The sequence below is a fragment of the Dipteris shenzhenensis genome, chromosome 4 (genome assembly GCF_047967505.1).
Source record: "Dipteris shenzhenensis isolate YYH24624 ecotype China chromosome 4, Dip_SZ_1.0, whole genome shotgun sequence".
Classification (NCBI taxonomy): Eukaryota; Viridiplantae; Streptophyta; class Polypodiopsida; order Gleicheniales; family Dipteridaceae; genus Dipteris; species Dipteris shenzhenensis.
This window is the reverse complement of record NC_141599.1, coordinates 37435817-37452216: the sequence shown is the minus strand read 5'-3', so window position 1 is coordinate 37452216 and position 16400 is coordinate 37435817. Positions and strand designations below refer to the sequence as shown.

At 42.1% G+C, this 16400-nt stretch overlaps 2 protein-coding genes across 4 annotated transcripts; one reads left to right on the top strand and one right to left on the bottom strand.

Moving 5' to 3' along the window:
• Positions 1-3488: 3488 nt before the first annotated feature.
• On the top strand, positions 3489-7413 carry LOC147902804 (putative methyltransferase PMT24). The gene is given in 8 exon segments (XM_087373942.1): positions 3489-3784; positions 3904-3906; positions 4418-4566; positions 6039-6131; positions 6134-6212; positions 6319-6588; positions 6722-6916; positions 7017-7413. Coding segments are annotated over 8 exon segments (1293 nt in total). The 3' UTR covers positions 7225-7413.
• Positions 7414-10819: 3406 nt separating this feature from the next.
• Positions 10820-14480, bottom strand: LOC147902803 (pentatricopeptide repeat-containing protein At1g11290, chloroplastic-like). 3 transcript variants are annotated; one of them, XM_087373393.1, is made up of 3 exons: positions 14411-14480; positions 14020-14225; positions 10820-13276 (listed from the first exon to the last, which is right to left on the bottom strand). In XM_087373393.1, exons 2-3 carry the CDS (start codon positions 14024-14026, stop codon positions 11265-11267), a joined length of 2019 nt encoding a protein of 672 aa, XP_087229519.1. In that variant the 5' UTR covers positions 14027-14225; positions 14411-14480; the 3' UTR covers positions 10820-11264. The 3 variants fall into 3 exon arrangements, with proteins under 3 accessions (XP_087229519.1, XP_087229517.1, XP_087229518.1); XM_087373391.1 differs by having other exon boundaries at positions 14399-14469; XM_087373392.1 differs by lacking the exon at positions 14411-14480 and having other exon boundaries at positions 14020-14259.
• Between the last annotated feature and the right edge of the window lie 1920 nt (positions 14481-16400).

Here is a 16400-nt window from a genome sequence, read left to right as displayed (position 1 = left end):
TATTAAGGAAGCACCTGTTCTTGTATTACCTGATCCTACTCGACCTTATGTTTTAGAGACCGATGCGAGTGATTTTGCGATTGGGGCAGCTTTCTTCCAAGGGGGCAGACCTATAGCTTTTGAGAGTAAGAAGCTAGATGACACCCAATATCATTGGCCCACACTAGAAAAAGAACTCTAGCGGTTGTGTATGCTCTGAAGGTTTAGAGACACTACTTGTATGGCTCGAAGTTTCTTGTATTGACAGATCACTAATCAATCAAGTATGTGTGTGATGGGTCTGAATTGAGGGGACGGAAGCCTAGATGGACAGAATTAATGCAAGATTTTGATTTTGAAATACGTTATCGAAAGGGGTCACTGAATAGTGTGGCGGATGCCTTAAGTCGAGTCAAGTTTATAAATTCTATGTCGTTTACGAAAATATTCTCAAACCTAGTTCAATCCTTGAGAGGGCTTTGCGCAACTGACAGTCATTTCAGTTCTTATTAGCAGAAAGTCCACGATGGGAGCTCCATGGTTGACTAGGACTCAGGGATTGTGCCACCTACGGTACAGGCAGCGGGAGGTCAGTGGATGATTAGGAACAGCTTGCTATTCCGAAATGGAAAGATATGTGTGCCAGATGTTATGGATCTTCGATCTAAGATTCTCTGGGAGTGTCATGATGCTCCTAGTGCTAAACATCCAGGTATAGATCGGACTCTGTCTCTTATGAAGCATACCTTTTATTGGCCTAAGATGCATGCATTTATAGAAAACTATGTGGTAGGTTATCGGGTTTGTCAGGTTACTAAGGCAGAATGCCTTAGAAGCACGGGTTTATTATAGCCATTACAAATCCCGGGTAATAAATGGGAAAGTATTTCCATGGATTTTATTACCGGTTTGCCAAGAACGTGCAAGGGTCATGCCTCCATTTGGGTCATAGTGGACCGTCTGACAAAAAGGGCTAGATTCTTACCTACTAGAACAACTATTTCAACTGTTCAACTGGCTCACGAGTTTGTGGACCACTTGTTTAAGCTATATGGTTTGCCCTCTTACATAGTCAGTGATAGGGACTCGAAGTTTACAAGTAACTTCTGGACACTTGTTTTTGAGAAGTTAGAAACTAATCTAAGTATGAGTTCCTCAGATCATGCACAATCTGATGGCAGTACAGAGAAGGTCAACCAATTGGTTAAAGATATGCTTCGGGCATATGTTTCTAAGAGACAGTCTTCATGGGAAGATTATCTACCTATGATAGAATTTGCTTATAATGGTGCAAAGCATTTGAGTACTGGTTACCATCCTTTTATGCTTATGTACGGGTTTCACCCTAAGTCACCAGGTATGGTTGGGTTAAAGGGAATCTAAAATGATGTTGCAAAGACCTTCTTGCAAGACATGCAAGAAATGTTGTAGTTTTCCAAGGAGTCTATTAGAAATGCCCAAGCTCAGTACAGATTTTATGCTAATAGACATCATTCACCTAGAGAGTTATCTGAAGGAACGATGGTATATTTGTGAATTTCCAAGGAATCCAAGAGCCTAAGTACTAGTTTGGTTCCGAAGTTATCCCCCAGATACTGTGGTCCGTTCAAGGTTATTACCAGTTGCATATAGACTAGAATTGCCTCCTGATATTAAAGTACATCCAGTATTTCATGTCAGTAGAGTGAAAGAGTTACTGGGTGTGGATGATCAACTTGTTTCTCCTCAAGAAATAATAGAAGTTACAGATTTGACTTTTATTCCACACGAACCTAAGAGTGTTCTTGAATTTCGTGATAGACAGATTCGTAATCGAACTATCACGGAATATAAGATCAAGTGGAAAGATCGTGTTGAGGAGGATGCAACATGGGAGACATTACAGAACCTCCAGAGAACATTTCCGGGTTTTTTAGCGAACTCAAGAGTGAGTTATTAGAGAGGAGGGAAAGTATGTCATGTGCACGGATTGGTATCTGACATGTATTGGGTACACAAGACTAGCTCAGGTAGCCTGGGGAGGCTTAGAGCTAAGCAGGCTTGATTCTTAGGTTGAGTGGCAAGGGTACGAACCAGATAGAGGTCTTCGCTATTTTTGGTGCTTGGGGCCCAAGTCTATATAAGGGGCCCAGAGGTTCAATTATCAAGGAGCCGATGGGAGCAAGTCTCGTTCCCAGGTGCTAGGTCTGATCCTAGATTGAGAGTCGCAGACGCGCACCTGAATCATAGCGTAGCTCAAGGCCCAGCAGCAAATCCCAGGCTTCATAGCACCACCTGGTGGTATGGGACACCATGCTGGTTAGGATCTGGTTGGGAGTTCGTGCTAGTAGCTCAGCTCGTGGCTCGGAGGGGACATCTCCTGATTCGGGATCGCATCCCGTAGATGTCATGGTTGGGTGGTGAGCAGCCTGCTCAGTTTCCTCACGTTTGGTGTGTTCTTGTGTTTGCTTGCAGAATAGAGGTTTCAGGAGTTCTAGGGTCGTGTCAGGTGGGATGATGATTGAAGGCCAAGAGGCTGCCTTTCATAGGTCCCCTCGCGCCTCAAACAGACCGACCGACAGGGCCGACCCCTTCTGCTGCTAAGCCGCCTGGTCCACCGACACTTGCTGGGTTACCGACCTACTGATCTGGCAGTTGACTGGCCATGTGGCAGATGCTGATGTCATCGCTGCCACGTGGCAACTACTACGTCTGCCTGCGTGTCCTACATCGACTGGCTGTCCAACGTGGCAGCTGCTGATGTGGCAAGCCACGTGGCTGCCTGCTTGGATTGCTGCTGAGCTGGCTACCTGCATGGCAGTCCAGCATGGCCACGGGCTGAGGATGCCCGTGACATCTCTGGTGTTCTCTATGTTCTAAAGCTTTGCAAGAACTTGCATTCTGCAAGTCAGATGTTGAAGATCGGCAAGATGAGGGTGATATTTGATGACAAGGGATTTGTTGTCAAATCCAAAGAGACTGGAGCTATTGTGAGGAGTTGAGGAAAATGGATTGTACCGCATTGATACTTTTCTAGGTTGAGGAGATCATAGAAGTTCCAAGCTGTGGCATGAAAGATTTGGACAAGTCACCTACGGCACCTTGTCAAAGACGCAAAAGGCAAACATGGTGGATTATATGTGTAGGGACTTAAATATGGTGGTGAGTACATGGAAGCGTGTAAGTGGATATCAATAAGATTATGAGCACCAAGGGGGGTTGTGGGGGAAGGGCTATGCAAGGAAGAGGGGCTGTGTAGGGGCAGATAGGGGTAGTGTGGGTAGAGAGAGAGAGAGATGGGGCGAGGGCCAGACTTGTAAGCTGAGATCTAGAAAGATCCATAGGAGTGTACAATAAAACCATATAGTGCACAAAATTCTATCCTGTGAAAATCTGATTTATAACATCGTTTCTTTTTGTCATCCATTAATGCATCTTGCCGCCATCTCTTTTAGTATGTGCTTCCTATAAAAGAATATCTTATAGAAAATAGATGCAGCCATGTATTATTTTTGGATTTGCTTTCTACGATGTCTTCTTATCACCTCTTATGTTATGTGCATTTTGTTGTTGTAAAGCAGACGCTGCCAGAAATTGCTTGGGGCAAACGTACACGTGTCATGTTGGATGTCGGCTGTGGAGTTGCAAGTTTTGGGGGTTACATGTTTGACCGGGAGGTGCTCGCCATGTCCTTTGCTCCTAAGGATGAACATGAAGCGCAAGTTCAGTTGGCTCTTGAGCGGGGAATCCCTGCAATATCATCTGTGATGGGAACCCAAAGGCTGGTCTTTCCAAGCAATGTGTATGATGTTGTTCATTGTGGAAAGTCTTATTTCTTCAGTTTATTTAGTGCTTTCCTCAAAGGGTTCATGAACTGCATGTTTCTAAAAGAACTGAACTTGGATAAAGAGCATCAAGGTCTACATCAGTGAATTTGTTGGCAAGTTGGTTTCTGCGTGTGTTAATGCTGTTGGGCACACAGCTGTGATTTGATTCTTCAGTCTCATACGGTAATTATTCAGTTCAGATTAGGATGTCAATAGTGTAAACCGGCTTGGATTGTAGGAAGGATAGGGCTACCTTGTGACCTATTGCAACAAACAACAGTTTCTAGTGAAGGTTGATTATTGGCAATACTGCACTTATATGTGACTGTCATTATTCCCTACAAGAAAAAATAAGCCTGCGTGGTAGACAGACTTTGTGCAAATGTGCAGAACATATTTTCCAAGAAATTTGTCCCCTATTTGTTTTACTTCTTTTGTCAAGGAAAAGTTCAGATGCAATAAGGCAACATAAGTGTTGCTTTGCTTGCTAAGTATGTCTTCCTTTTGTTTTTCATAAATGTGTTTGTTTACCTCTTTTTTCTTGTCTTTCATTTTCTCTTTTATTTTCTGTGTAGTTTTTTTATCTTAAGAACAACAAAAAATCTAAATTTGTATGATTGGACTTATTCTAGTCTCATAAAGGTACATTATCTTTTTGCTGAATTTTCAGGTGGCAAACTTCTACTTGAGCTTAACCATGTTCTGAGGCCAAGAGGATATTTTGTTTGGTCAGCAACTCCAGTGTATTGGAAGGGCGAGGAGGATGTGGCGATCTGGAAAGGTTGAACAACATGACCTTCTTCCTGTCTTTGCAAATTGAAAAGCAGTTCTTAGAAATCTTGTGTCAGGTGCTCTTTTGGAGAAAGATTCTGTCTATGGTGGTTTTGGGAAAAGGATGTGCTCCCTATTGTATTGGATTTTGCAAAGGGAGGAGTATGAATTGCTCTTTCTTTCCTGAAGTGGCAAAACTCTCTTTTGTGGATTTCATGTAGGGTTCTATGTTTACTCACTATTCCTCTGTTTTGCCATTTCATAGTCCAAACTTGTTGTTTGCTTGAAGATTCTCAGTCAAAATATGTTTTTTTTTCAGCTTTGGTAACAGAGAGGAACCAATCTCTCTGATCTGCGAAAAGTTCAAAGCTTGCAAGTCTGTCCAGACTTTCAGACACATTGCCACATTGCTCTATTTTCTTTCTTTTTGAAATTGGTTCTCAATTTGGAACTTTTATCCAAACTGATGAACAGCCGAGGGAGAAGAAAATGCAAATCGAGAAAGTTTATAGCTTTTGCACATAAACATCTGCTTTGGGTTGATTCTTGGAAAGCTGCTTCTTTTTTTGTCCCTTTTTCATTTTCATAGTATGTTTAACTCGGTTCACCAATTCTGGTTCCATTTCAGAAAAGATTAAAAATTCGCAAGTCTAGAACCTTTCTATGTCCCAGAAGGATGCATATATCAGTCTGCTTGTCACCTTTAGAGTAGTTGCATGATTCTCACCTATGTGACATGCACCCATTTTCATGTTCACCAATTCCGGTTCCATTTCAGAAAAGATTAAAATTTGCAAGTCTAGAACCTTTCTATGTCCCAGAAGGATGCATATATCAGTCTGCTTGTCACCTTTAGAGTAGTTGCATGATTCTCACCTATATGACATGCACCCATTTTCATGTGCTGTTTATTTAAATAGGGTACATACAGGTCATTGCTTGTGCTTAATTTTTTGTGCGCCATGATTTCAAGCTTTGTGAGTGAAGAATGAAGGAAAAGCAAGTTCCATATTCTTTATTAAGACATGGATGCTAACTTTCCCTGGTAAGAGAAAGCTCCATATTCTTTGTTAAAGCTCTGTAGGAAAGACAAAGCTCCCTATTCTTTGTTAAGTCATGCCTGTTACTTTCCTGTAGTCCCCTAGTGTGCTGCATCAACCAGAATGTATGGTTTGGAAGTTTTGTGTGTGGAGGCTTAGGAACGTGAAGCTACATATACCTTTCGATGAACTAGGGAATTCTGCATACGTATGGGATTTTGATACTCAGGTTTAGGTTAGTTGTAGCAATACTCCAATGGCCTTTTAAATCAGGGGCTCAATATTCTTGGCAAAAATAAAAAGTAAAAATAATCAGGGTCTCAATATCATCTACAATTTGGTCTCTTTATAGAAATGATTAAATTTTGAATGCAAAAATGCATCTTCGAAATTAAGGTCTTCTTTCTCTATTGTTTACTGATTCCACTGGCTTGCTCTGCAGCAATGGTGGCACTAACTGCTGCAATATGCTGGAAGCTGGTGGCTAAGACTACAGATGCATCAACAGGCATTGGTGTTGCTATTTTTCATAAGCCACAAATAATTTCTGCTATGAAAACCGGAAAAAGAAAAATCCACCAATGTGCGACGAGGATGATAAACCAGATGCTGCATGGTAAGACTGCTGTGTTTTTTAATGTAGATTTCTGCATCTGAGTTTTAATTTCACAAACTTGGTTTTTTCATATTTAACTCACAATATGGGAGCTGTTTCGTTACAGGTATATTCCTATGACTGCTTGCATCCATAAAATTCCCTCCGATGAGGATGCTCGTGGAACAGACTGGCCTCAGGAGTGGCCTTTGCGGCTTTCAACTGCTCCAACATGGTTGAATAATGTGAAAGGATTGTATGGGAAACCAGCAGCTGCTGATTTTTGGTCTGACAGTGAGCATTGGCAGCGTGTTGTGGAGAAATCTTATCTTCGTGGCCTTGGTATTAATTGGAAAAACATCAGGAATGTAATGGACATGAGGGCAGTCTATGGAGGGTAAGCAGTCTACAGGCTTTGGTCTCCTGAGCCAACTTTTCGAATGTAGACTGTCATGCAATGTGGAGTTTGAGGGTCGACAGCATTGTCTATTTTCAAGATGCTAACACCATTGGATTCTGGAAATTGACAGTTTTGCAGCTGCCCTAGTGTCACAGCCTATATGGATGATGAACGTAGTACCTTTTGATGCAGCCGATACATTGCCAGTAATATTTGATCGTGGACTTTTTGGGATTTACCATGATTGGTGTGAGTCATTCAGCTCGTATCCAAGGACATATGATCTTCTACATTCAGATCATCTATTCAGCAAACTTAAAAAGAGGTGAGGAGAATGTTTGACATGATCTTCTTCCCTGATCAAATGGCTGGCATATTGTTTTAGTGTATGTGTGTTTCATTCTGAAACCATTTTGATTCTGTAGATGCAATATTATGGGCACCATCGTGGAGATGGACAGGCTACTGAGGCCAGAAGGCTGGGCAATATTTCGTGACAAGGTTGATGTCATCAAAGAGATACAAGCCTTTGTTGAGGCACTACATTGGGATGTCCGGATGACATATGTAAAAGCAGAAGAGGGCCTCTTAGCTGTGCAAAAGACGAGGTGGCGGCCTCAAGCCACTTCTTGAATTTGGACCTTGTTTCTTGTGCTGTGGCATTGTGCAGAGCTGATTGTATTATGAAGGGCCTTTTGGCTGAGAGAAATATATGGTAACCTTGTCATCTGCAGACTTTCAGCATAAAGAAGGCAATCTTGTAGCTTTACATCAAGCGTTCTCATTCAATTGAGGTAGTAGTAGTGCGAACATAAAATTTGTTACCTCAGAAGGTGAGGTCATTGAATTGATGCACACATTTAGTGCTTGGATTTTGAGGGTTGGTGCGAAACTGTGTTACAATCCATTCTTTAAGACTCTCCTGGCCAGATTTATAAGAACACTATTAGAATTTAATGGGCAGTGGAACAATGCTTGTATTTTAGCTTTTTCAATGCTTTAGCTGGACGTCTGTTTTCTAGATACAGAGGTCTTATATGCCATCACAGTGGCAATTATTCACCTTGACAGGTGCAAGATCCCACATCCTGTATCAGTTTGTGGCATTCATTCTGCGCAGTAGCAGTCACTATATTAAATTTGGTTCTGCTTGTTGGACTAGTAAAACTGCAGTGGTGGCAGTGTTCTTTACACAGTTTTTGTATATCTGGCTGTGCATCATTAAAAAGTCAGGTAACTTGTTCAATCTCATCCCAATTCTGTGAGTTGAAATTTCAAAAGTGATCTAAACATCTATCTACAGTGCTGGTTTATAGGAAACGATAGAAAAAAAATGTGGATATACACTCTTAGATTGGTTTTCCATTTAGGCATCATGGTCAGAATGTGGCCATGAAGAATCCTTGAATTCTCATTTCTTACAATCTGATGGCTTGAATGTAAAGAGAGTTATTCTTGAAATGTCATAACTGAATACATGCCTCTACATAACGGTCACACTTCATACTTAAATAGAAGTCTCTTTCTTGAAAAAAATAAAATAATGGTCACACTTTTCAATTGGTGTTTGTGGCTTGGTCAAAAGGTGGACATAGGGTATTAAAGTTGATGGCTCAATGGAAATATTCATAATTATAGATAGTCAGAAGTCCTAATTGAAGACAGCACATTTGGAGAGCTAGATGCATTATGGAGGGATCTCAGGTTCACCCTGCTCACACATTGGCCACGATTTGGACGGACACGACTCACACTCTGATGGCCATTTGGGCTACCATGCACGGTTCTTCCTGGGCTTCCACTGCCAGGAGGACTTCTTTCCTTAGAGAATGGAGGGATTCCCCCTTCTTGTCAGAGATGGCTAGAGGGATGAGGTGGCACCATGAAGGGTCTCATTCATCATGTTTTTGACTTGACAACAACAAAGGCATTGTTGGAGATAACTCGACAAATTGTACAAAACCTAAGGTAAAAATTCAAACATGGCATTAAAGATAAAGTTTTATGACTTGAAGATGTCAAGTAAAGCCTGGGGGGCACGTGTCTAATTTAAAGAGTGTCATAGTTCAATTAGCATCACTTTACTGTAAGGTCGATAATGATGATGCAATTGCCATGCTCCTCAAGAGTATGCCTGCTAAATATGACACCTTAGTCCTGCCTTGAAGAATTTTCCATCATCGACTCCCGACGGGTGCATTGCTGGAATTTTGGAAGAAGAGCACAAGGTTCAGGATTGTGCACCAAATCCACCTTTCAGGCCTTATCCACGGTGGCCAAGTCTCAGCTATGGTACACCTTTTGTAAGAAAAGGGCCATGCTGAGTTATGGTGCTTCAAAAAAGATCCTCACAAGAAGATGGTAAGTGTGGGGAGATGGGACATTTAACTCATCGGCAACACAACAAAGAGGAGAGTAACTTTGCAGTTGTCTCTTCATGAAATTACCAGATGAACTTTTTTAGTCCTATTCTTAATGTATAATATCATGTTGTAACTCTTTTGTAGTGCCTAACATTTTAAAGGCAAATCCATTGTTCATGGAGTCTGTAAAATGTAAGATGGTTGTTTGGTCCAATGCATTGTTTTATTGAGGGGGGTATTAGAAAACTTGTTGCCCCGATACGTGAACACACCCTAAAGGCATGTGGCTTAGGAGAGATGAAACAGATGTGGTTGAGAAGGTATAAAATATACATGGGTAGTTTGAATTTTTCATACACTGGTAAGCTGAAGACTAATGGACTAAGATGCTTTAGGCCACTTGTGTACTCGCCTCATTGTGAGTGACTCGCTTTTTTGTGGAATATAGGAATTGAGGGTGGGGCACTTTTTTCCACGGCCACTCTCTCTCTCTCTCTCTCTCTCTCTCTCTCTTCCAAAGGTGGTCTGAGAGGGGGTGTCAAGCTATAGGGTTTACAGCCCATAAGAGTTGCATTTTGAGATATATCTGCAGCCATTCAACTCAGATTTGCAACCTATTTGTTCTGCATTTTTGCCTCATATCTAAAGCCTACTATTGCTGCGTTGGAGCCCTCTATTGCAGAACTATCTGCAAGTGTATCCGGCATCATCTATTGCCATTTTGGAGGTGCTTCTGCCTCAGATTTGCTGCTGCCATCTACAGCCACACAGGTTGTGTTTGCAGCCCCCAACTACCACTGTCATTGACGTGAGCCTCTCATCTACTCACTCAAGTTTGTGTTTTGGCATTCTATCAGAGTCTCACATCGAGCTCTTGTGCTGGATCACACATTATATATTCATACACTTCATTCACCTACACTATGTTCTACGTGTCTACTCTAATCTTTGTGTGTCAGGTTTTTTCCCTTGTGTTCTCACAAGGTTGATTCAACTAATAATTGGTAGTAATAGGATGACTTGAGTTGCACAGTTCTTACTGTGAACCCCGAAATCCAACTCCACTGCCACACCACTGCCCTTGTTGAAGGGAAGTTCAAAGGCACCTTGCACACTAATGCCTCTCCATCCACTCGCATCACCTATAGACAGTTCCATAGAAAAGTAGAATGGACGAATCATTCTAGAATCCTTATTAAAGATAATCGTCATTGTATGTTGATGCTTGAGTTGCCTGGTTCTTACTGTGAACCCTGAAATCCAACTCCACTGCCACAGTGAGAGCTCACTGCCCTTGTTGCAGGGAAGTTCAAAGGCACCTTGCACACAAGTGCCTCCGCATCCACTCACGTCACCTACACACACTTCCATAGAGGAGTAGAATGGACAAATCATTCTATGATCCCCATTAAAGATAATGGTGATTGCATGTCGATTCAAAGTACCAAATGCCAGTTGATATCCCTGTGGCGAGATAGATGAGGTTTAAGAAAGCCAATGACGAATTTGATGCAGAAATAGAGGTGGTAGCCTGCAATTACCAAGCACTTCATGCTTTGAGGGACTTCACATGACCCTTTTTATGCTTGCCCGGCTATTCTATGATATATAATATATGCTTCCCTGCTCAACCTACCCATAGCCCAACATTTGTTTCAAATAGTAAACAACAACAACAAGACTGAGCCAACAGCATGTAGTATGTGAGACCAGAATAGACTTTAAAGCAAAGGAGCTTGCAAATCATGTATTTTCAAAAATCTCACTTCACATAAGGTTGGGCAGCCAACCTTTTTGTCTGTTTGACCTCATTAACATGATGCAAATGAAAAGTCATTTCAGATCCACCTGCCAGCCTACCTACTTACTATAAACCCACTTTTAACAAGGTTGCCAATAGCAACAGCTTCTGCACATGCCACTATCACCTCTGCAGGAGCAACAAACATTTCCCACGAGCTTCCCAGCTTGCAGTGATCCTTCCAAGATACTGATTTGATGTTGGTCATTTCCATCCATAATCAGCAATTCCTATGCCAAGCATTAAGTTCACATGAATGGTCCAATGATCCTGGCACATGGTGAGGGTAGGCTCAGCAAGACCAATGGCACTATAGACACTGGATGCAACTCAGAATATCCTCTCGCAGTTGGCATCCCCAATTTCCCCCAATGGCCCCATGCAACATCCACTCTCTCTTTGTGGAGTACATCTGAGTTTACTTTTCCTTCAGTTGCATTTCCAGTTAAATTCCTTTTCTTCAATCTTTTATACCAATCTAGTTGTGAACTAGACAATTTCATATTCGCTCAACCTGATATTTCATCTTGAGAGAATATGCCATTCGGGGTAGTAGCAGGTGCTAACTTATCATCACCAAGTATTGTATCTTGAACCATATCCAAAAGCCCAAAAGCTACAGCATGTCCATCCGACACATCCTCCCTATAAGCATTTGGCATTGGCTCCACTACCAATCCCCATTGTGGCACATACCCTTCTTCCTTCAAAAAACTCCTTACCCTATTTAACTTGGCATCAATTTGATCACTTTCTAAATGGGCTTTGTCTCTCACAATAAACTCATGCACCTTTTTGTTCACCTCAATAAAGGCGCTCCCAGGCTTCTTCCATGCACTTGCGCATTTTCTCAAATCTTGTAACTTGTAAACATCCTCCCACATGTGAGAATCAGCGCAGATGTTTGACATGAGCACATAACCTGCAGCAATATTTGGATTCAAGTGGACAACTTGATCAAAGCACTGCCTTCCTATCTCCATATTACCATGTGTCCTGCATGCAACAAGTAAAGATGTCCACCCCGTGACAAATGGTTGGATAGGTATAGTTTGGAGTAGCCCTTCTGCCTCCTTCAAGCATCCTGCCCGGCTAAGAAGAACAACCATGCAATTGAAGTTCTCAATGCTTGGTGGTATGCCATGCTCTTTCATGTCCTTGAAGTATGAAAGACCTTCCTCTACTTGGCATGCATGACAGCAGGCAGTAAGAACACTGGTGTAAATACCATTATCTGGCTTGAAGCCTTGCCCTTGCATATCCTCAAGGCACTGTCTTGCTAGCCTGAACTTGCCATGCTGAGAATAAGCTGCAATCATTGCACCCCATGACACAATATCTCTTTTCGGCAATTTAGCAAAAACTCCATAAGCCTCTTCAAGGCTCCCACAATGGGCATACATGTCGATGAGTGCTGTCCCAACAACCACGTCTTTTTCAAGTGCACATTTGATTATCTGATCATGTATCAGCCTTCCCTGTCCAATGGCTCCTATCCTGCCACATGCTTTCAACATGCACAAAAGCATGACTTTGTCAGGCTGGATGCTATCCTGTTGCATTTTCCAAAAAAGCTCAAGAGCCTGAAGACCATGGCCCTGCTGGACATATCCTGCAATCATTGCCCCCCATGAGACCACATTTCGATTGACTATTGTATCGAACACTTTGTTTGCATCCTCTAGCCTCCCACCCCTAGCATACATGTTCACAAGAGTGGTCCCTATGGTCATGTCTGATTCAAATCCATTTCGGATTATGTGATCGTGGATCAGCTTGCCCTGTTCACCAACCGGTGTGCTAGCACAAGCTTTCAATATTGCCAAAAATGTGATCCTGTCTGGGTTTATGCCACTCTGTAGCATTTCCATGAAAAGATCAAAAGTGAAGTGAGCATGCCCATGCTGTGCATATCCAGCAAGTATTGCATTCCAAGAGATCACATTTCGATTTGGCAATTTATGAAAGACTTTTTGGGCTTCCTCCATCATTCCGCATTTGGCATACACATCAACAAGGGCACTCCCAACCACCACATCTGATTCTAGCCCACTCCTACTGATATGAGCATGTATCTGCCTGGCATGCTGTATATCCTTAAAGCTGCTACATGCTTTCAGGGCACATGAAAACGTAACGTTGTTTGGCTCTATGCCTTCCTCTTGCATTTTCATAAATAATTGCAGAGCTGGAAGCCCATTCCCATGCTGGGCATATCCAGCAATCATTGTATTCCATAACACCAAGTCCCTATTTGATAATTCATCGAATACTTCCCGTGCCTCATGCGGGCTCCCACACTTGGAGTACATGTCAACAAGGGTGCTCCCAACAACTAAATCTGATTCGAGTCCAAACCTGATGATCTGGTCATGTATGAGCCTGCCCTCACCTATGAATTGATTGCTGCCACAAGCTTTCAATATGCATGAGAATATAATTTTGCTAGGCTTTGAGCCCTCGTGCTGCATTTCATGATACAACTCAAAAGCCTTATCAAGACTTTTGAGCTTGGCATGTGCTGAAATGATTGCATGCCATGTGTAAGTACTTGGCTTTGCAACCTTTGCTGAAAACTAAGTTTGCTTCCAACAAGGCGAATTGTGCTGAATGGCTGGATGAGGCCCTTCACGCAATGGACCTTATGCACCAACAAGGTATGCTCATACCTAGGGACATGATTTATACTGTCTTCTGCAGAGTTGCACGAAAAAGAAAGCTCTCGAAGCAAGCAGGCGTGTATATGATGTCTTCATGGTTTTCAACGAACTTGCATCAGAGGCAAATTTAGCGGACCATATCATTCGCCTGTTTGCTTCATGTGAACTTGTTGGAAGCAAACAGGTGAATGATATGGTCTGCTAAATTTGCCTCTAATGCAAGTTCGCGGAAAACCATGAAGACATATACATGCCTGTATGCTTCGAGAGCTTTCTTTTTCGTGCAACTCTGCAGAAGACAGTAAATCATGTCCCTAGGTATGAGCATACCTTGGTGGTGCATAAGGTCCATTGCCTGAAAGGCCTCATCCAGCCATTCCACTTGGCAACAATTCGCTAATATCTTTGAAACAACCAAAACTTTCGCTGGCCAACCTTACAGTGGCAAATGACAGATAAATGTAAAGGCCATGGTTTGGGAAAAAACACTTTCAAAAAACGCCAATGACAATAAGATAAGACTCTTTTGTATTGCAGCCACTCCGGTTATAATCTTCAAGCTCTTTTTAAGCTAAGAAAGAGATGAAGCTTCAAGTACAAATACCTTTCATTGTTTGACACTACAACCTCGCGCTCCAAGCCAGAGTCTAAAATATTGAGAGGGCCATGAAGAGCACGATGTAACTCAGCCTGCCTTACGGTGTCAACGTGTGCTTTTACAAAGGATACACTTGACGCAACATCAACCCACCGTGCCTCCTTTACATCACCGTACACACAGTCTCCATGCTTCTGAAAGTTGTGATGCTTCTGGAAATTCAAACGATCAGTTCCAACATCAACCCATCGTCGTTCACACAGTCTTCATGCTTCTGATGCTTCCGGAAATTCAAGATCCAATCATCGTAACTCAAAAACAAGCCTGCAACTTCGAATTTTATTCATTTAATTTTCAACGAAAACGCACAATCACTGGATTGAACCTGTTCTCCCACCAGACGGATGGATCCGACAGAAACATCCGCCAAAAGAATTCCTTGTCAATTGGGGTTGCTGCTGTTCTCATTTCAACGAGCAGAGGAAGGAGAGAAATCTAAAATAAATATGAGACACTTGACGCAAAACAACCTACTGTAGATTCTGCAATTATGCAAATGATGTTCTACTTATTGTTGTGTTTCTATAATGCAAATGAATTTTATTTTTTGCGTGAAAGAGAGAACTTTTTATAAATAAAGTAAAACAAGATGAATTTCATTCATGGCCAAGAGAGAAAGAGAGAGGAAGAAGAAGAAGAAGAGAAAGAGAGAGGAAGAAGAAGAAGAAGAGAGAGAGGGAGAGAGAGAGAGAGAGAAGAAGAAGAAGAGAAGAGAGAGAGAGGGGGGGGGGGGGTAGGGGGAAGAGTATTCAATGGGAGTGAGAGCAAGAAACTAAAGAAGAGAGAGAGGAATATTTGGAGTGAATGTACTTCTAGAAATAACAGACCAAAATTTGAAAGAGATGCTCTAAAGTCAACACACCAACCAATCAGGAAATTTACACAAAAAACACATCGGGAAAATGCTCGAAATTATTTTTGGCATCTCTAAGTGGAACCTTCACTAAGGCTACCTAATAATAAACAAGGTGAACGGTGTTCAAATGGCTTGCCCTGCAGCAAGCAAAAGAGGGGGAGAGAGTGAGAGAGCGAGAATGAGAGAGAGATGACTTGGATCCACACCAAGGAGAAGAGGGGAGGGGGGGGGGAGAGAGAGAGAGAGAGAGAGAGAGAGAGAGAGAGAAAGCTTGCCTTGAAATAGAAAGAGAGAGGAAGAGGGAGGAAAGGTTGGAAATCACATGCCACCTATTTATTTTTAAAATTAAGAAAAGCAAATGTGGGCTTTTTCGCTTCTTGGAGCGTCGCCTTTACTTAGTCAGGCAGGCAAAAAATACTCAAAACATAAAAGCTACTTTATAGGAATATCCATAAGGATCTTCACGACGCAAGCCATCTTTGTAGATCTATAACCAAAGAAAAGGAGAACACCCCAGGCCTTCAACAGACAGGTAGCCTCATATCCGAACTAGGTGCTGGTGTCAGAAGATAATGCCATTCCTCTTCTTCCATATGCTATGAATAGCTCCTGCTCGCAATAAGGACCAAAGGACAAATTGCATGTCAATAAGATGACCTCTATCTCCCAACAAAGCCATCTTTCACCTTATGGTGATCTCTATGTGAGCTTTCTTCAAGCAACACAAAATTAGTCTCGCGACAACCCATGCACATAAATGCAACCCCAAAAGAGATGATAATGCGTCTCTAATTGGCTTCCATTGAAGGGGCAATATGAGGAAGATATGCAATCCTTTGTGGGTGATGTGTGGACCAATAAGCGCCACAAAGTGAAGTTTAACATATCAGAAGGAGTGGCCAACCACACTCTCTGTAATCTGGGATACCATATGTCACAAGAATCATTGGGTACATGCATCTTCCAGTTTATAAACCAATGAAGCAATACGAATCTCAGGTTCAAGCTGAAAGTCCTTCAACAAAAGCTTAGTTACATCTTTTCCTCTATGACCAAACCATCCTCCTAAATCATGGGTCCATCTGTATATCGAACTTGTGAGCTAATATAGTTTAAGGCGGCTCACTATTGCTGCAAGAAACTGCCTCTCCCTCTGTGAGAGTTAAAAGCGGTTATACGTCTGTTCCATGTCAACCCACAAGCCGTGTCTACGAACCCATAGATCCTCTCACAAGCCCACAAGCCGTGTCTACGAACCCATAAATCCTCCCACACACACAATCCTTTATTATTAAGTTGCTTAGAAAGGCAAGGGCTTTGCTTAGGTGTAATTCCTCCATCAGTAAACATTACCAAAAAATTGGACTATAAAAGGTCTCTGTAAAGGAGCCCTTGGGCTGGTGACATGGAAAAATAAGGTGAATAAAACCCAATATAATATTGGCTAGTGGAGGGAAATAGAATATTGGAA